The 14,150-nt window shown below is 42.4% G+C and overlaps 1 protein-coding gene across 1 annotated transcript in view; it reads right to left on the reverse strand.

The window, feature by feature from the left end:
* TMEM220 (transmembrane protein 220) overlaps nucleotides 1-3,040 on the reverse strand; it is a 21,437-nt gene extending 18,397 nt beyond the window's left edge. Inside the window, exons 1-2 of the mRNA XM_006898566.1 lie at nucleotides 2,948-3,040; nucleotides 2,172-2,201 (exon numbers count right to left, since the gene is read on the reverse strand). Of these exons, the coding sequence (XP_006898628.1) occupies nucleotides 2,172-2,201; nucleotides 2,948-3,040 (123 nt within the window). The remainder of the gene's footprint in view (nucleotides 1-2,171; nucleotides 2,202-2,947) is intronic.
* Nucleotides 3,041-14,150: the final 11,110 nt, after the last annotated feature.

The following is a 14,150-nucleotide window of genomic DNA, read 5'->3' on the forward strand; positions in this document are numbered from 1 at the left end:
ATTGGCTCAGGACAGAGCGGAGTTTAGGGCTGTTGTACATAGGGTCGCTATGAGTCGCAGGCGACTCGACGGCACATAACAACAACAACAACAACCTTATTTCAGTATACTGGAACAAAGAACAAACTAATTCTTCAGTTAAGTAAAGATATCCCATGGCAATCTTGGTATGTTAATCCTTATTTAAATATTTTTCTCAAGCTTGCAAGAAATGGTGGAAAAATTGAAGGCAGAGAGACTGAAAGTAGTTGCTTTCTAATACACAAATTAAAACAATGCAGAGTAAAATGAATTAAGGAGAACTCTCTTATAATGGTGTTTTATCTTTTTGTGATTTTTTTTTTTAAACTCAATTGTCCTGGAGATGATGAAGCCAGGCTGTTCCTTGGAGGCAAGGATTCTGAGGCTTCGTCTGACATACTTTGGACATGTTGCAAGGAGGGACCGGTCCTTGGAGAGGGACAGCATGCTTGGGAGGGTAGAGGGACAGAACAGGAGAGGAAGACCCTTGACGTGACGGACTGATTCAGTGACTGGGGTAATATGGGTAGGTGTGTCAAACACAATAAGGTTGGCACAGGATAGAGCAGATTTCAGGGTTATTGTACATAGGGTGGCTATGAGTCAGAAGCAACTCAACAGCTCATAACAACAACAATGGTATCATAGTACTAAGATGTATTCGTTTGATTTAGCAAATCACTGAGTACCAGTAAAAAGAAAACAAACAAAGCTCAACAAATCAAACATTGAGTACCATGGGAGCCATTTCTAATTTTGTCCTGTCTGCCTGACACTGTAAGAACTGAAACTGCCAGTCTTTTTTACAGCTAGAACACATACTCATAGCTGACCCTGCAGGGAGTTTCAAAGTTCTTGCAAGCAGACTGTTGGCCCATCTTTCTCCCTTGGAGCAATTGCTGGATTCAAAGTGCCTGCCTTTGGGTTGGCAGCACAATTCCTTACCTATGAGGCCACTGAAACTCATAGCTAGAAGTGGTGATATTCTAGTGAGAAGAGGGAAATCTTCTAGAGACAAAGTTGATATAAAAGTAATACATTTAATAATGAGTATTTTATAACCAATATTCATGAGTGCTGACCAATTAGAATAAATCTCAGATAACAGGGTAATTATGTGTTAGAACCAACTTGAGGGCAGTAGGTTTTGGTTATGTACAAACTGAAAACATTTTCCTCCTTCATAAAAGCATAATTTTTGGTTCTGTTTTCCACCTCCTGCTTCTTTTTTCTATTTGAGGTACTCTGAGGGTGAAATGCTTGGAGTTGCAGCAGCCACTTATAAAGCATGAAAGAGATAGAATATTGAAGGTGGCAGAGAAAACCATTAAGCATCTACCTTAGATGTCTTCTGTTTTTATAACCTGCTGCTAATTAGATTTTCATTATTTGCTGTTATGTTCATCCTGATACAAATATATATCCACCATGAGTAAGGTGAAGTAGGGAACAGTCGCAGCCCCAAGGTCCACTGACCTAGTAATCAGTCACTCATTCATGCACACATTCCTCAAAGGATCCATCTAGGAAAGGTCCCCCACTTGGAACCTGTTATGTTGCCCTCAGGCTATGAAGAAAAAAAGAAAAGCTGGTCCCTTTTATTGCTAATATATGCTTGTATATTTGCTGTAAAAGAAATTGGATGAAATGCAGATATTTCCAAAACAGATAAGATTGTCTCCCCTTCCTCCAAAAGACTCAAACCTGAGCATTCATGAAATCAATTCCAGTGTTCAATGACTTCACAGACTTCAACTACTTTCTACAGATATAACGCATTGATTTAGCAGAAGCATAAACTTTTAAGACTTACCATTTCCTAGTTGAATGTTTTCAGTTTCTGGTTAGAAAATCATGATGAACTCAACTTATCTCAAGAGGTCCACTGTTTGTCCTCTTGAGAAAAGGGAATACTGAGAAAACCTATGTCTCCAGAAACTTCCAAACTTTTACACACACACACACACACTCACACACACTCTTTATTTCTGCCCTCCAGTATTTTTAGAGAAAAGAGTTGTGTAAAGGGTTTGATTTGTAAGTTTATAAGAATGCAGAGAAAGAACAAAGAGATATACTACTTGGGTGCTTCCTGACTTTTCCATAATTGCTGTAAATGGAGAAGAGTTCCCAGAACAGCTCACACTCACCATCCACAGCTCTGCATCTGGATCATTTACCTGAAATTTCAAAACAACAAAGCATTAGCAGGCACACTATACGAGGTTCCGTTCCTACATTCATTTGGTTTGCTCTTTTATTCAGTCAACTTATGTTGAGCTCAGCGCCAGACACTGCTAGACACAGAGGGTAAAATATGAATAAGGCAGACTCTGTAGCGGTTTATGATGGTTTCCGGCTGAACACAACAGATGGCTTTAACATACAGCTTCATATTTTAAAAATGAACTGCACACGAACTCTGAAGAGGATGTGCCAAACCTAGAAAGGATATTTTACGAATCTTTCCATGGTAATGAGGAAAATGATGATGGAGAGAGTCCAAAAGCTGACTTGAGAGTATAAATATGCTTTGAAGAGAGTTTCGCTCTCTGCTCTGGCCTCCTAGGGTCAGAATTGTGTTCAGTTGCATCCACAGGGTGCAAATCAAGAAAGGTGCTGGGGCCGCTGCTGCTCAGCCAGCGGGACCTTGGAGGAAGGGAGGCCTGGCAGCTTTTGGGAGGAGTGTGTGTCCAACCAAAGAGGGGCAGAGGGCATGAAGGCAGAAACGCAGAGAAAGCACAAATAGGTCTCAGGTGGGAGAGCGAAAGGAGACTGTGGACATAAACCCGCGTGGCGGCCGTGCGTCTTTATGTCTCCGGCGCACAACTCGCCAGGGCCCAGGCGGCGTTCGGGGTTCGGGGCTCGATCTCCCACCGCCCGTCCCGAGCGTGGGCTCTCGGGGTGCTGCCGCGGCCCGCCTGACCTGCACAAAGGCCGCCAGCGCGAAGAAGGCGGCCATGAGCAAGTTGCAAGCCCTCCAAACGACGGGCGCCCACCACCCCGCCGCACGCGCCATGGCGGCACCAGGAAGCCGGGCGGGGCGTTCGGCAGGCCTGGCCGACGCGGGGCGGGGACGGCGGGGACGAGAGCTGCGACTCGGGCCTGCGCCAGGGCCTGCTTGAAACCGGGAGCTTCAACGGGGCCGTCAAGCGGGGTCCTTGAGCGCGCACGATACTCCTCGTCGTCCTTGGCCGTGGTGAGGGGTCGGCCCCAAGACTCGCCCGGGGCGCGCGCTCTGAGCGGCGCAAGGAAGTCCTGTTCTAACCCGTAGAGGGCCAATTCCAAAGTCTATTTTCACCAACATTGCCTCCTTCATACTTTTTAAAAAAGGTTTGTGTGTGATGTTTTCCTGGCTAGTGTTTATGCATTTCTTTCCAAAGGCTCGGGAACTTTGAAAGCCCTGTAAGCATTATGGTAATTTCCAAAGTGACGACAGCTGCATTAACATCTTAAACAGCTCACAGCTTTTCCCGCAGACAGGCTCATTTATCTTCATGGGTTTTTATTATAAAAGGTATTTACATATTATACATATTTACAATTCTTTCGCGCCACCCAAAACCAACATTTCCATAAGCGTGGCTCATGAATTTCTTATGAACGAAAAGACACTGAAATATTCACTATTCTCCCTTCGCTCGTTTCCCAGCCCCTCTCTGTTTGGCAATTTACCCTCTGATTAGTTCCTCCCCAGGCTCATTTACACATCCATAGGCCTCATGATTTTTGCTGCTCTACAGAATCTTTATCACTTCAAATCATGAGCTGCTGAGCGCTTGGGTGCCTTGCCTTTCAGCTAAATCTCCTTAAAAAAAAAAAAAAAGCCCTTTATGAGGTTTCTCCCCCCTAGCTTCCTCTCCTTTCAGGAAACGCTCGGGTCAGCTGGGGCCTGCACCAGGCTGCGCGCTCCCCAGAAAGGGGCTCACATCTGAGTAATGACCAGACAAGGGAACAACGCTTGGTAGGAGGATAAAAGTCAGGCAGGGTGGGGTCAGACCAGGGTCCTTACAGAGCTCCGTATCTGTCACTGGGGGAGGGACAGGTCACCACCAGGCAACCCTCACTGTCATGTTCCTCATTGGAAAGGAAAGGGGTGTCTATGGTGGAGGGGTATGCTTATGATACTTGCTCTGCCAGCTTACAGAGGTGCTGGTGGCAAAAGAAAACACAGTGTGGAAATGTTTTGTAAACTTGCACAGGCCATGTAACTACCATGGGCTTTGAGAATTCGCTGTTGTCTGGAACCCTGAAAGTCATTGGCTCGGACTCCTGTTACTTTTGCCTGCACAGGATATATTCCTTCTTTTTCTTGGGTTAGGAGAACCCCTTGAACACTATCAGTACATAAGAACTGGGTGTGGCTGGCTATTCTCACCTCATTGCAAGGACATACTCCATTTGCCTGATCAAAGACAAGAATCTAGATGAACATAAGGTCCAAATTGCAGTTTCAATCCTAGCATTTATGCTGGACTTAAGGTTTCCAGGTAAAAGAATGCCGGTTAAGTCAGTCTTTAAGTATGCCACAGATATTTGTTTGGTCTGGTGGCTCCAAGTAGGCTATTCAAAGGATGGCTTTCTTTTTGCTAAGTGTGTTGAACAAGTAGAATGTTAGCCTGGAATTCTGGCTGCTAGGTTGGAGAAGGTCTTTCCTACCGGAAAGTCAGTGTAAAAGAACACAGGGCAGGCAGTGGAGGAAGACGGGAATCTGATGCTGCCACGTGAAGCTTTGGATCCAGCCAGCCTGAGTCTACACCAACTCTTCAGTTGGTGAGCCAGGCAACAAATTTCTTTTAACACAGTTGATATTAGCTGCCATACAATCCTTCTGATGACCTCACACAAAATGGAATGAATTACAGGTTGGACTGCAGCACTAAAATCGTCACCACTTTATTTTTCAGTGGAGATCACCAGGCTTTTCTTCTCAGGCTGGAAGCTCTGCTGAAATTTCCTTCTGCATCATAGCGACACCCAAGCCGCCCTTGACAGATGAATGGTGGGTGCACACGAAGGGCACAGTCTGGGAATCCAACCTAGGTCTCCCACCTGGAAGGTGAAAATGACACCATGGAACCACCACTGCCCTCCCATCCCCCAGAAGAGACAGTCATGATACAAACACACAGATCACCTCCAGAACCCACAGGATTCAGAAGAAGTGGTTAAATGCATTAACATAACTAAAGGGGGAGATCTTGGGTCTGAGGGAACCTATTGTTGTTGTTAAGTACTGTGGAGTCATAGATGGCTCATAGTGAACCTATGAATGAAAGACCTGAACATTGTATAACTTTGGTCATTTCTCCGTGTTCATAGAGTTTCCAGAGGCAAGCCATTTTGGAAGTGGATGCCACTCCTGCTTCCAAGTTTGTTTTAATCGGGAAGCTCTACCAAACACTGTCCACCATGGGGAACCATTATAATATTTGGCACATCAGTGTCACAGTGTTAGCATCACAGCAACCATGAGTTACCTTGGTACAGCAATAGGTGACAAAATCCTTTCAAAAAAACAATGGGGGCAGGACATCAAAATGATGGTATCCTCTGACTTCAGAATTTAAAATGAAGCAACAAAATGTACAAAATTGCACAATTTATTAAAAAGTGTGGGAAACTGACAATAATTTAATGGTCAATATTAAATATGCACATAAAATCTGAATAGCAATACTATGCCAGACCCTGGAATAAGAGATAGTTATTTTACATACACTATCCCATCTTATCCTAATAAAACCCCCAACAATGAAAGTGCTTGAATTTCCATGTTACGGAGCCTAGCAGGAGTCAAATTGAGGAGGTAGATTTCATCTAAGCAACAACCAGTGTGCCCTGGGTCTGCCCTTCTTTGTGGGAGCTGTTACTGACTGAGAGGTATTTAGAGAGCTTAACCCTTTCAGCACTTCACCTCCCAAGAGCTTGGCTGGAAAATTCACCAATCTGCTCACGCAAAGAAAGCTAGATATATTTGTAAATTATTTATTTAGTTTTACTGGGAAAGTTTACAAAACTAATTGGTTTTCCACTCAATTGTGTTTCCATAAAATAGCATTAATTATGGGAAAGTCTGCTGTTAGGGACCTCTCTAAAGTACTCAAGAGCAATGGTGTGTCTCTGGAGACTAAGGTGCGCCTGATACAGTCCATGGTCTTTGCAATCACTTGTTATACATCAGAGAGTTGGACAATGACTAGGGAGGATAGAAGGAGAATTGATGCCTTTGAGCTGTGGTGCTGGAGAAGAGTATTGAATGTACCATGGACTGCCAAGAAAACAGATCCATCCTAGAGAGGGTTAAACCAAGCTACTCCTTGGAGGCAAGGATTCTGGGGCTTCGTCTGACATACTTTGGACATGTTGTAAGGAGAGACAGGTCCTTGGAGAGGGATATCATGCTTGGTAGGGTGGAGGGACAGCACAAGAGGGGAAGACCCTCTATGAGGTGGATTGATTCAGTGACTGGGGTAATTGGGATGGCTGTGTCAGAGGCAATGCGATTGGCACAGGATAGAGCAGGGTTTAGGGCTGTTGTACATAGGGTCGCTATGAGTCGCAAACAACTCAGCACTTAACAACAACAACAATACATACAATGTGCACACATCCCACTGCCTCCCTCTAATTCTTGTTTCCATTAATCCTCTAACCTACCCCTTCCTGCCTGCTGAACTTTGTAACCTTGCACAAATGCTGCCCTTTGGATCATGAAAGGTTGATTGTACCTCCTCAGTGTTGTTAATTTACCTTATTGGCCTCAGTTGTTTGGTTGAAAGTCAAGTCAGAGTGTGAATTTTGTTTCCGGTTTGAAAGATTAAGTCCCTGTTGGGCCAGTATACCTACCTGTCATTTTTAATACTGTTTACTTTTCCATATGTTTTGTCCACACTATCCAGGACCTTCTACTGTGATTCCTTTTAGAGAGCTGGAGACCTTCTACTTCTTGTTTTCAGAGTACAGAGTTTGAGATTCCTGTCCATTCCACTCTTCTCCCTCCACCCTGCCTCCCAGTCCCCAATATGCCAAGTTGCTTATTGATTTCATTTCTTCATTTGAAATACTCTTCAATGACATCCTTGGTCTGGGATTCTTTGCCATAGTCCTCAACGATGACACAACTGCAGCCAGCTACTTTGTGGGGCTTTCCTTCTCAGTCAGTTTTTCAGAGGCCTACCCGCACCCCAGTTTCTTATTATTATTAACCTTTATCAGATTGGTTTGGTATTCAGCACTAAGGGACTCTACTAACTTGTCATACACAAGCTCATTACAGGCTTATTACACAAGCACACAAAGATGGGCTTGGCGCTTGTCCAAGGCTCTAGCAAGCTTCACGGATTCTGCATGCTAGGCCATCATAAAGCAGTATTAATGTCCATTACACCTCCAGCAGCAATATTTTTCCTTGTCCATGGCGGTGGATTATGGGTGGAGTGGAATCTTGAATGCACTTGCGCCTCTGCCCCTGCACAACTCCAGGACTGGGGAAAAGCCCATTCTACTCTTGAACTCTGATGGCTTAGTGGTATCAAGTGGTGCTGACACACCAAAGGCACGCAGTTCAAATCCACCAGTTGCTTTGTGGGAGAAGACTGTATGTAATTTACGGCCTCTGAAAATCTACTGGAGGTCAACTATCAATGGTACACAACATCATCATCATCATCATCATCCAGGACCTTCTACTGTGATTCCTTTTAGAGTGCTGGGCACCATTTAGTTCTTGATCCTCTGGACGAATTGTTTCTAGGCAGATTTGTTGTTCTTCCTTTTCCTTTGTGTTAGATGGGGAAAATCTATAAGCAGCACCTTAGACAGCTGCTCACAGCCTTTTAAGACCCATCACTACTCACCAAACTAGGTTGTATAACATTGACCTTGTGGGCTATGTTTGATGTCAATTGACCTTGATGGTTTGTTTTGGTTTTTTTTAATAACTGAAAAGCATACAAAATTTTTTTGTTTTGGTTATATCTCAAGAGACTCTTAAATAATAAGAAAAATATTAAGATAGCTGCATAAAAGCCAAATATAAAGTTTTAATAGATTTTCCCAGAGCTATGCAGTTCAAATCCACCAGATGCTCTGCTGGAGAAGGAGGGACAATCTCCTCCTGTACCATTCAGATCTGATTTGATGGTACACACACAAAAACTAAAAACTAAAAAAAAAAAGAAGAATATTAATAGATTTTTCCCTATTTTAATAAGAATTGAAAGCCATTGAGAAAAACACTGTGTACTAAATGTACTAAAAATAAAATATATTAACAAATATGAACTGTTTACAGTACAAAAGTCACAAAATGTCAGTTTCCCAAAGAATTGAATATGTTAAAAAGAAATCCAATAGAATATAAAAAGTAACATTTTAATTAAGAACTGAATAAAACAATCTTATGGTTTAAATAGGAAAAGTAGTAATTGTACTGTTATGTTCCATTGAGGTGGATCCAAGTCTTACTTGACCCTTCAGACCTTGATGTTTCTTGAGGCTATATACTGGTCCTGGGACAAACAACTTATTCTATCAAGGTATTGAATTATAATTAAGAAATTTTTATAATTTTACCCCCTATCGACTCTGCTTTGGAAGCAGGAGTGGCATCTGCTTCTAAAACAACATGTCTCTGGAAACTCTATGAACTTTGATAAATGATGATAGTTACAGAAAGGCTTCAGACATTTTGTTCATAGGGTCGCTATGAGTCATGCTCTACTCAATGGTAATCAACAACAACATTGACTCTGCTATTTACATGAATACATTAATAGTATGATAGTATATAATAGTATGAATATTGAAATACCATGGCCAAATGTATGATCATGGGTGTAGACCCTTTCACCTGGCTGTGTCTGCTCATCTTGCCTTTCTACCTGTATATCCATTTGTTAATAAATGTTTACTACTATTAAAACTACATTTGCTGTTTTTAGCCTATGGAGTTGCCCTATTTTTGTTGGAGTGAGATGATATCTCATTATTATTTTGATTTGCATCTATCAAATGACACAACCTTGTTTACTTGAAGTAAGGAAGATTGCTGTGAGCGCTTGTAAGTAAGCGCTTGCTGCAGAAGGTCAAGGACTACAGACTTCAGTATGGATTAACGGTCAACACCAAGAAAACAAAGATTCTCAGCACTGGGCTGACTGGCAGCATTATGAAGGATGGTGAAGAGATTGAGATTGTTAACAAATGCAGTTTACTTGACTCCACAATCAACACTTTTGGTTGATTCCAGCAGCTAGGAAATAAAAAGATGCATTGCATTGGGAAAGTCTGCTCTCAGGGACTTCTCCAGAGTGCTGAAGAGCAACAACATCAGTCTAGAGACTAAGGTGCACCTGATCTAGGCCATAGTCTTTGCAGTTACTTGCTATGTGTCAGAGAGCTGGACAATGACTTGGCATGATAGAAAGACAGTTGATGCCTCTGAGCTGCAGTGCTAGAGAAAAGAATATACCATAGACTACCAGGAAAACAGACAAATTCATCCCAGAGAGAATGAAATCAGGCTTCTTCTTGGAGCCAAGTATTCTGAGGTTTCGTCTGACATACTTTGGACATGTTGTAAGGAGGGACCAGTCCTTGAAGAGGGACGTCATACTTGGTAGGGTGGAGGGACAGCAAAAGAGAGGAAGACCCTTGGTGAGATGGATTGATTCAATGACCAGAGGAATGAGGTTAGGTGTGTCGGAGACAGTAAGATTGGCATAGAGCAGGGTTCAAGGCTATTGTACATAGGGTTGCTATGAGTCGCAAGAGACTCGATGGCACATAACAACAACAACAATGTGGACTTTGGATCAATCACAACTCCTAGTGATCCTATGAACAAGGAATCTGAGCTTTGTCCTATCCTGCACCAGTCTCACCATCTGATGCTCTTGACCCCACTACCACAGTCAGTGTGTCAATCCATCTCTAGGGTCCTCTTTTGTTTTGTGCTGACCTTCTACCCTTTCTGACATGAAAACCCTTCTCTAAGGACTGACCATTTCTGATAAGATGCCCAAACCATGTGAGACAGAGTTTCACTATTCATGCTTCCAAGGAGCACCCTGGTTTCACTTTCTCTGGAACAGATCTGTTTGACCTCTTGACAGCTCAGAGTATGTTCAATATTCTTTTCCAGCATCATAACTCAAAGACATTGATTTATCTTCTGTCATCCCCAGTCATTGTCCAGCTTTTAGATGCACAGCAAGCAATTGAGAAGACCAGGGCTTAAATCAGGTGCACCTTATTCCCTAGACTGACATTGTTGCTCTTTAGAACTCTAGAGAGATCCCTAACAGCAGATTTTTCTCGTGCAATTTATCTTTTGATTTCTTGACTGCTGATGTCAAGGGTGTTGATTATGGATTTGAGTAAGATGAAATTATTAACAATTTCAGTCCTTTCTCCATCTATTATGATGCTGCTTATTGACCTGGTGGTGATATTTTTGTTTTCTTGATATGGAAGAATGCAGTCCTTGATCTTCTGCAGCATTAAGTCCTCTTCACTTTTAGTGAGAAAGACTGTGTCATCCACATAATTGAGATTGTTGATGAGTCTTTCTCCAATCCTGATGCCATATTCCTCTTTATAAAGTCCAGCTTCTATAATGATTTGTTAAGCATGTTGATTAAAAAGATATGGAGAAAGGATAAATCCCTGACACATTCCTTTCTTGATTTTTAACACATGCAGTGTTCTAATGTTTGTACAACAGCTATCCTCTTGATCTAGATATATGTTTTGAATGAGCATGATTAAGTGTTTTGGAATTTCTATTCTTAACGTTAGCTACAATCTCTTATGACAGTCAAATGCTTTTGCATAGTTGATAAAATGCAAATATTCTTCTGATACTCTATGCTTTCAGCCAAAATTTATATGATATCAGCAATGATATCCCTAGTGCTATGGCCTTTTGTAAATTCAGCTTTTATTTCTGGAAATTCTCTGTGGATTTATTGTCCTAGCTATTTTTCAATAATCTTCAGCAAGATTTTGCTTGCTTATATTAGTGGTATTGTTTGGTAATTTCCACATTCTATTGAAATACCTTTCTTGGTAATGGGAATAAATATGGATCTTTTCCAGCCAGGTAAGCATGTCCAGGGCTGCATCTGTTTATTGAAATATGTCAATTAGTATTCCGTCAGTTCCTAGGGCCTTATTTTTTAAGAGAGCCTCAGAGTAACTTGAACATCTTTCTTTATTACCATTTGTTCTAGATGGTGAAAAGATTTAAATTGTCAACGATTTCAGTTTACTTGGATACACAATCAACACCCATGGTACCAGCAGTCATGAAGTCAAAAGATGTATTGCACTGAGAAAATCTGCTGTCAGAGAATTCTCCAAAGTTTTGAAATGCAATGATGTTAGTTTAAAGACTAAGGTGTGCCTCATTCGAGTAGTGGTCTTTCCAATCACCTTTTATGCACCTGAGAGCTGAACAAAATAAGGATGAGAGAAGAATGAAGTGATGCCTTTGAGTTGTTATATTGGAGAAGCACACTGAATATCCTGTGGACTGCCAAAAGAACAAAAAGATATGTCTTGGGGAAAATATAAACAGAGTGCTCCTTAGAAGGCAAGGGAGGTGAAGGGATGTCTCACATAATTTGGGCATGTTGCTAGGAGAGGCTATTCATTGGAAACAGACATCATGCTTGGGAAGGCAGAGTGTCAGCTAATTAGAAGAAGACCTTCAATGAGATGAATTGATACAGTCACTGTAGCAGTGGACTCAAGTGTGCCTGGGATGATAAAGATGGTGCAAAACAGGACAGAGTTTATAGAATCACTACAAGTCAAAGTCACCTTCATGGCACCTAAAACCAGCATCAATAGCTAATTTCACTGATCTCCTTTCCACCTGAATGAGACTAGGTTTCAGTGTACCCTTCATATGTATTTTTATCTATCCCATCCAAATAATACACTCATGGAGTCACTGGTTTAATTAATTCAGTAAATATTAACTCACACTTGCTGTATGCCAGACATGGATAGAAGAGGCACAGTTTTCACCCTGGCTATGTTTATTATCTCAGCAATAATTTCAAGAATAAGCAGATGACAACAGAAGATAATTTTAGTTAATGCAGTGATGAAGATGTGAGGACTACCGTGGATATGAGGGGTGGGTAACAAAGGGGGTCTGACCTCTGCCAAGGGTTCTCGGAGAACTTCTCTAAGGAGACAATGCTTTGGGGGGTGAATCTTGAAGGATAATTAACTGATGAAAGTTGCTTGAACCAATGCTTAAGGTAGAGAGATGGGTATGAGAGCAGGCCCTGGATCCTGAAGGCCGCCAAGTCCAGGGACAGAATGAAGTGTGTGCGTGAAAAGATGTACATGAGGGAGTTTGGTGTGATCCAGAGCAGTGAGAAGCCCCCGGGCTCGCCAACTGGGGAAGGGCAGGCTCAGCTGTCTTCTAGTGCAGGTGGAGAAGGGCCTGGGAGAGAGCTGATAGGAGCTTCAGGGAACTGGTTGGGAAATATTAGCAATATTCCAGGCAAGGGATTACAAGGACCACAGTCTGGCAAGAAGTAAGTATGAACAAAGGACATTATTTAGCAAATAAAATAAATAAATATCTAGGGCTGCATGAGGGTGGTAAGAACAAATCCATTTTCTATGTGCTCATCAACGTTTTTGAGCTGGAGAGGGTGAGGACCAGATGGTGAAGGTAGGTAAATCCATCAAGGAAATCAACCTGCCACATTAGGGACCTTTCTCAACACTTGTTCTCAACAGCCTTTGCTCCACACGGAAACCTCAGAATAGCAGCACTTTTTAATAATTCACCTGGCTTCAGCCGGACTTCCCTAATCTTTAGCTAGGGGTGAGGGTTCTCTTCTGATCCTTCACACCCTTTGCTCTTGTTGCTTATGGTCACACCTCTGGATTATTTCCTAGATTAAAGATGTAAGGAACTGGGTTTTTATTTCCTTCCCAAAGTACCTGGCATATTTGGATGCCAATTAAAAGGAATGAGAATACATATAAATGTTGTGAGAATGTTACTGAAAGTTGGTTTGGATGTTGCTGTTGTAAGCCATTGAGTTGGCAACGGCCCACGGCTGACCCTCTAAAGAGTTTTCCGAGCACGTCAATTGCATGGGAGGAGATTGCCCATCTTTTTCCTTCAGAGCAGCTGGTGGATTCAAACTGAGTGCCTTTGGGTTTGTAGCGCAGCTTCTTACCGTTAGGACACAAGAGCTTCCAGGGTATAGTAATTAACGTTTACCATATCAATTGTATTAGGCAATATTTTAAGTAGTTTGCATATGTCAACTCATTTCACGCACAGCGTTGATCTACTAGGTGGATGAATGCTGTTATCCCCAAGGAGGCTTGGTGGTCCAATGATTAAACACTTGGATGTTAATTGAAAGATGAGCAGTTCAAATCCACCAACTGCTCTGTGGAGAGGAGAGCTGATGGATCTGCTCCCATAAAGAAGTTGTTGTGAGGTCTGCCCAGTTGGCTGTGACTCACAGCGATGCCATGCTCCCCAGAAGGAAACATTGCCTGGTCCTAGGCCCATCCTCCAACAGCTGCTATGCGGAGCCCAGTGTTGCAGCCCAGAAATAAGGACCATGCTAACAATGACCGGTTAGGAAACCCGATGGGGCAGCTCTCCTTTGTCATACAGGTTCTCTACGAGTCAGAACTGAATCGATGGCGCACAACAAAACCAACATCATTGTCCCCATATTATGATCAAGAAAGAGAAGCTCAGAGTAGCTTTTAAACACACAGATGAGAAATAAGCAGAGACATCCTTTATAATCCTTGAGTTAGAAAGTGGACTTTTTTTTAGCTCATGAAGGTATTAGGGAAGCAGTAGGTGGAGAGGCTCAAGCCCTTTCTCCCAGGAGCGTGAAGCATTTTATCAATAGATATCCTCCCGTATTTTGGAGTGGCCGTCTGGGCTGGTATACACAATCTATCAAATTTGAAGGGGATTTAGGACCTGCTATAGCATCATTTGCTAAAGCTTAGTTATTTTTAAAGAACACAATGATTTTGCACCTTGGCCTTGACTTAGGGCCTGACTACAGGAACCTGTATTTGGAAGTAGGAAGACAAGAGATTTGAAGCCATTTCTCAAC

This window comes from Elephantulus edwardii, unplaced genomic scaffold (assembly GCF_000299155.1).
Source record: "Elephantulus edwardii isolate Elephantulus edwardi_28Jun2011 unplaced genomic scaffold, EleEdw1.0 scaffold00233, whole genome shotgun sequence".
Taxonomy (NCBI): Eukaryota; Metazoa; Chordata; class Mammalia; order Macroscelidea; family Macroscelididae; genus Elephantulus; species Elephantulus edwardii.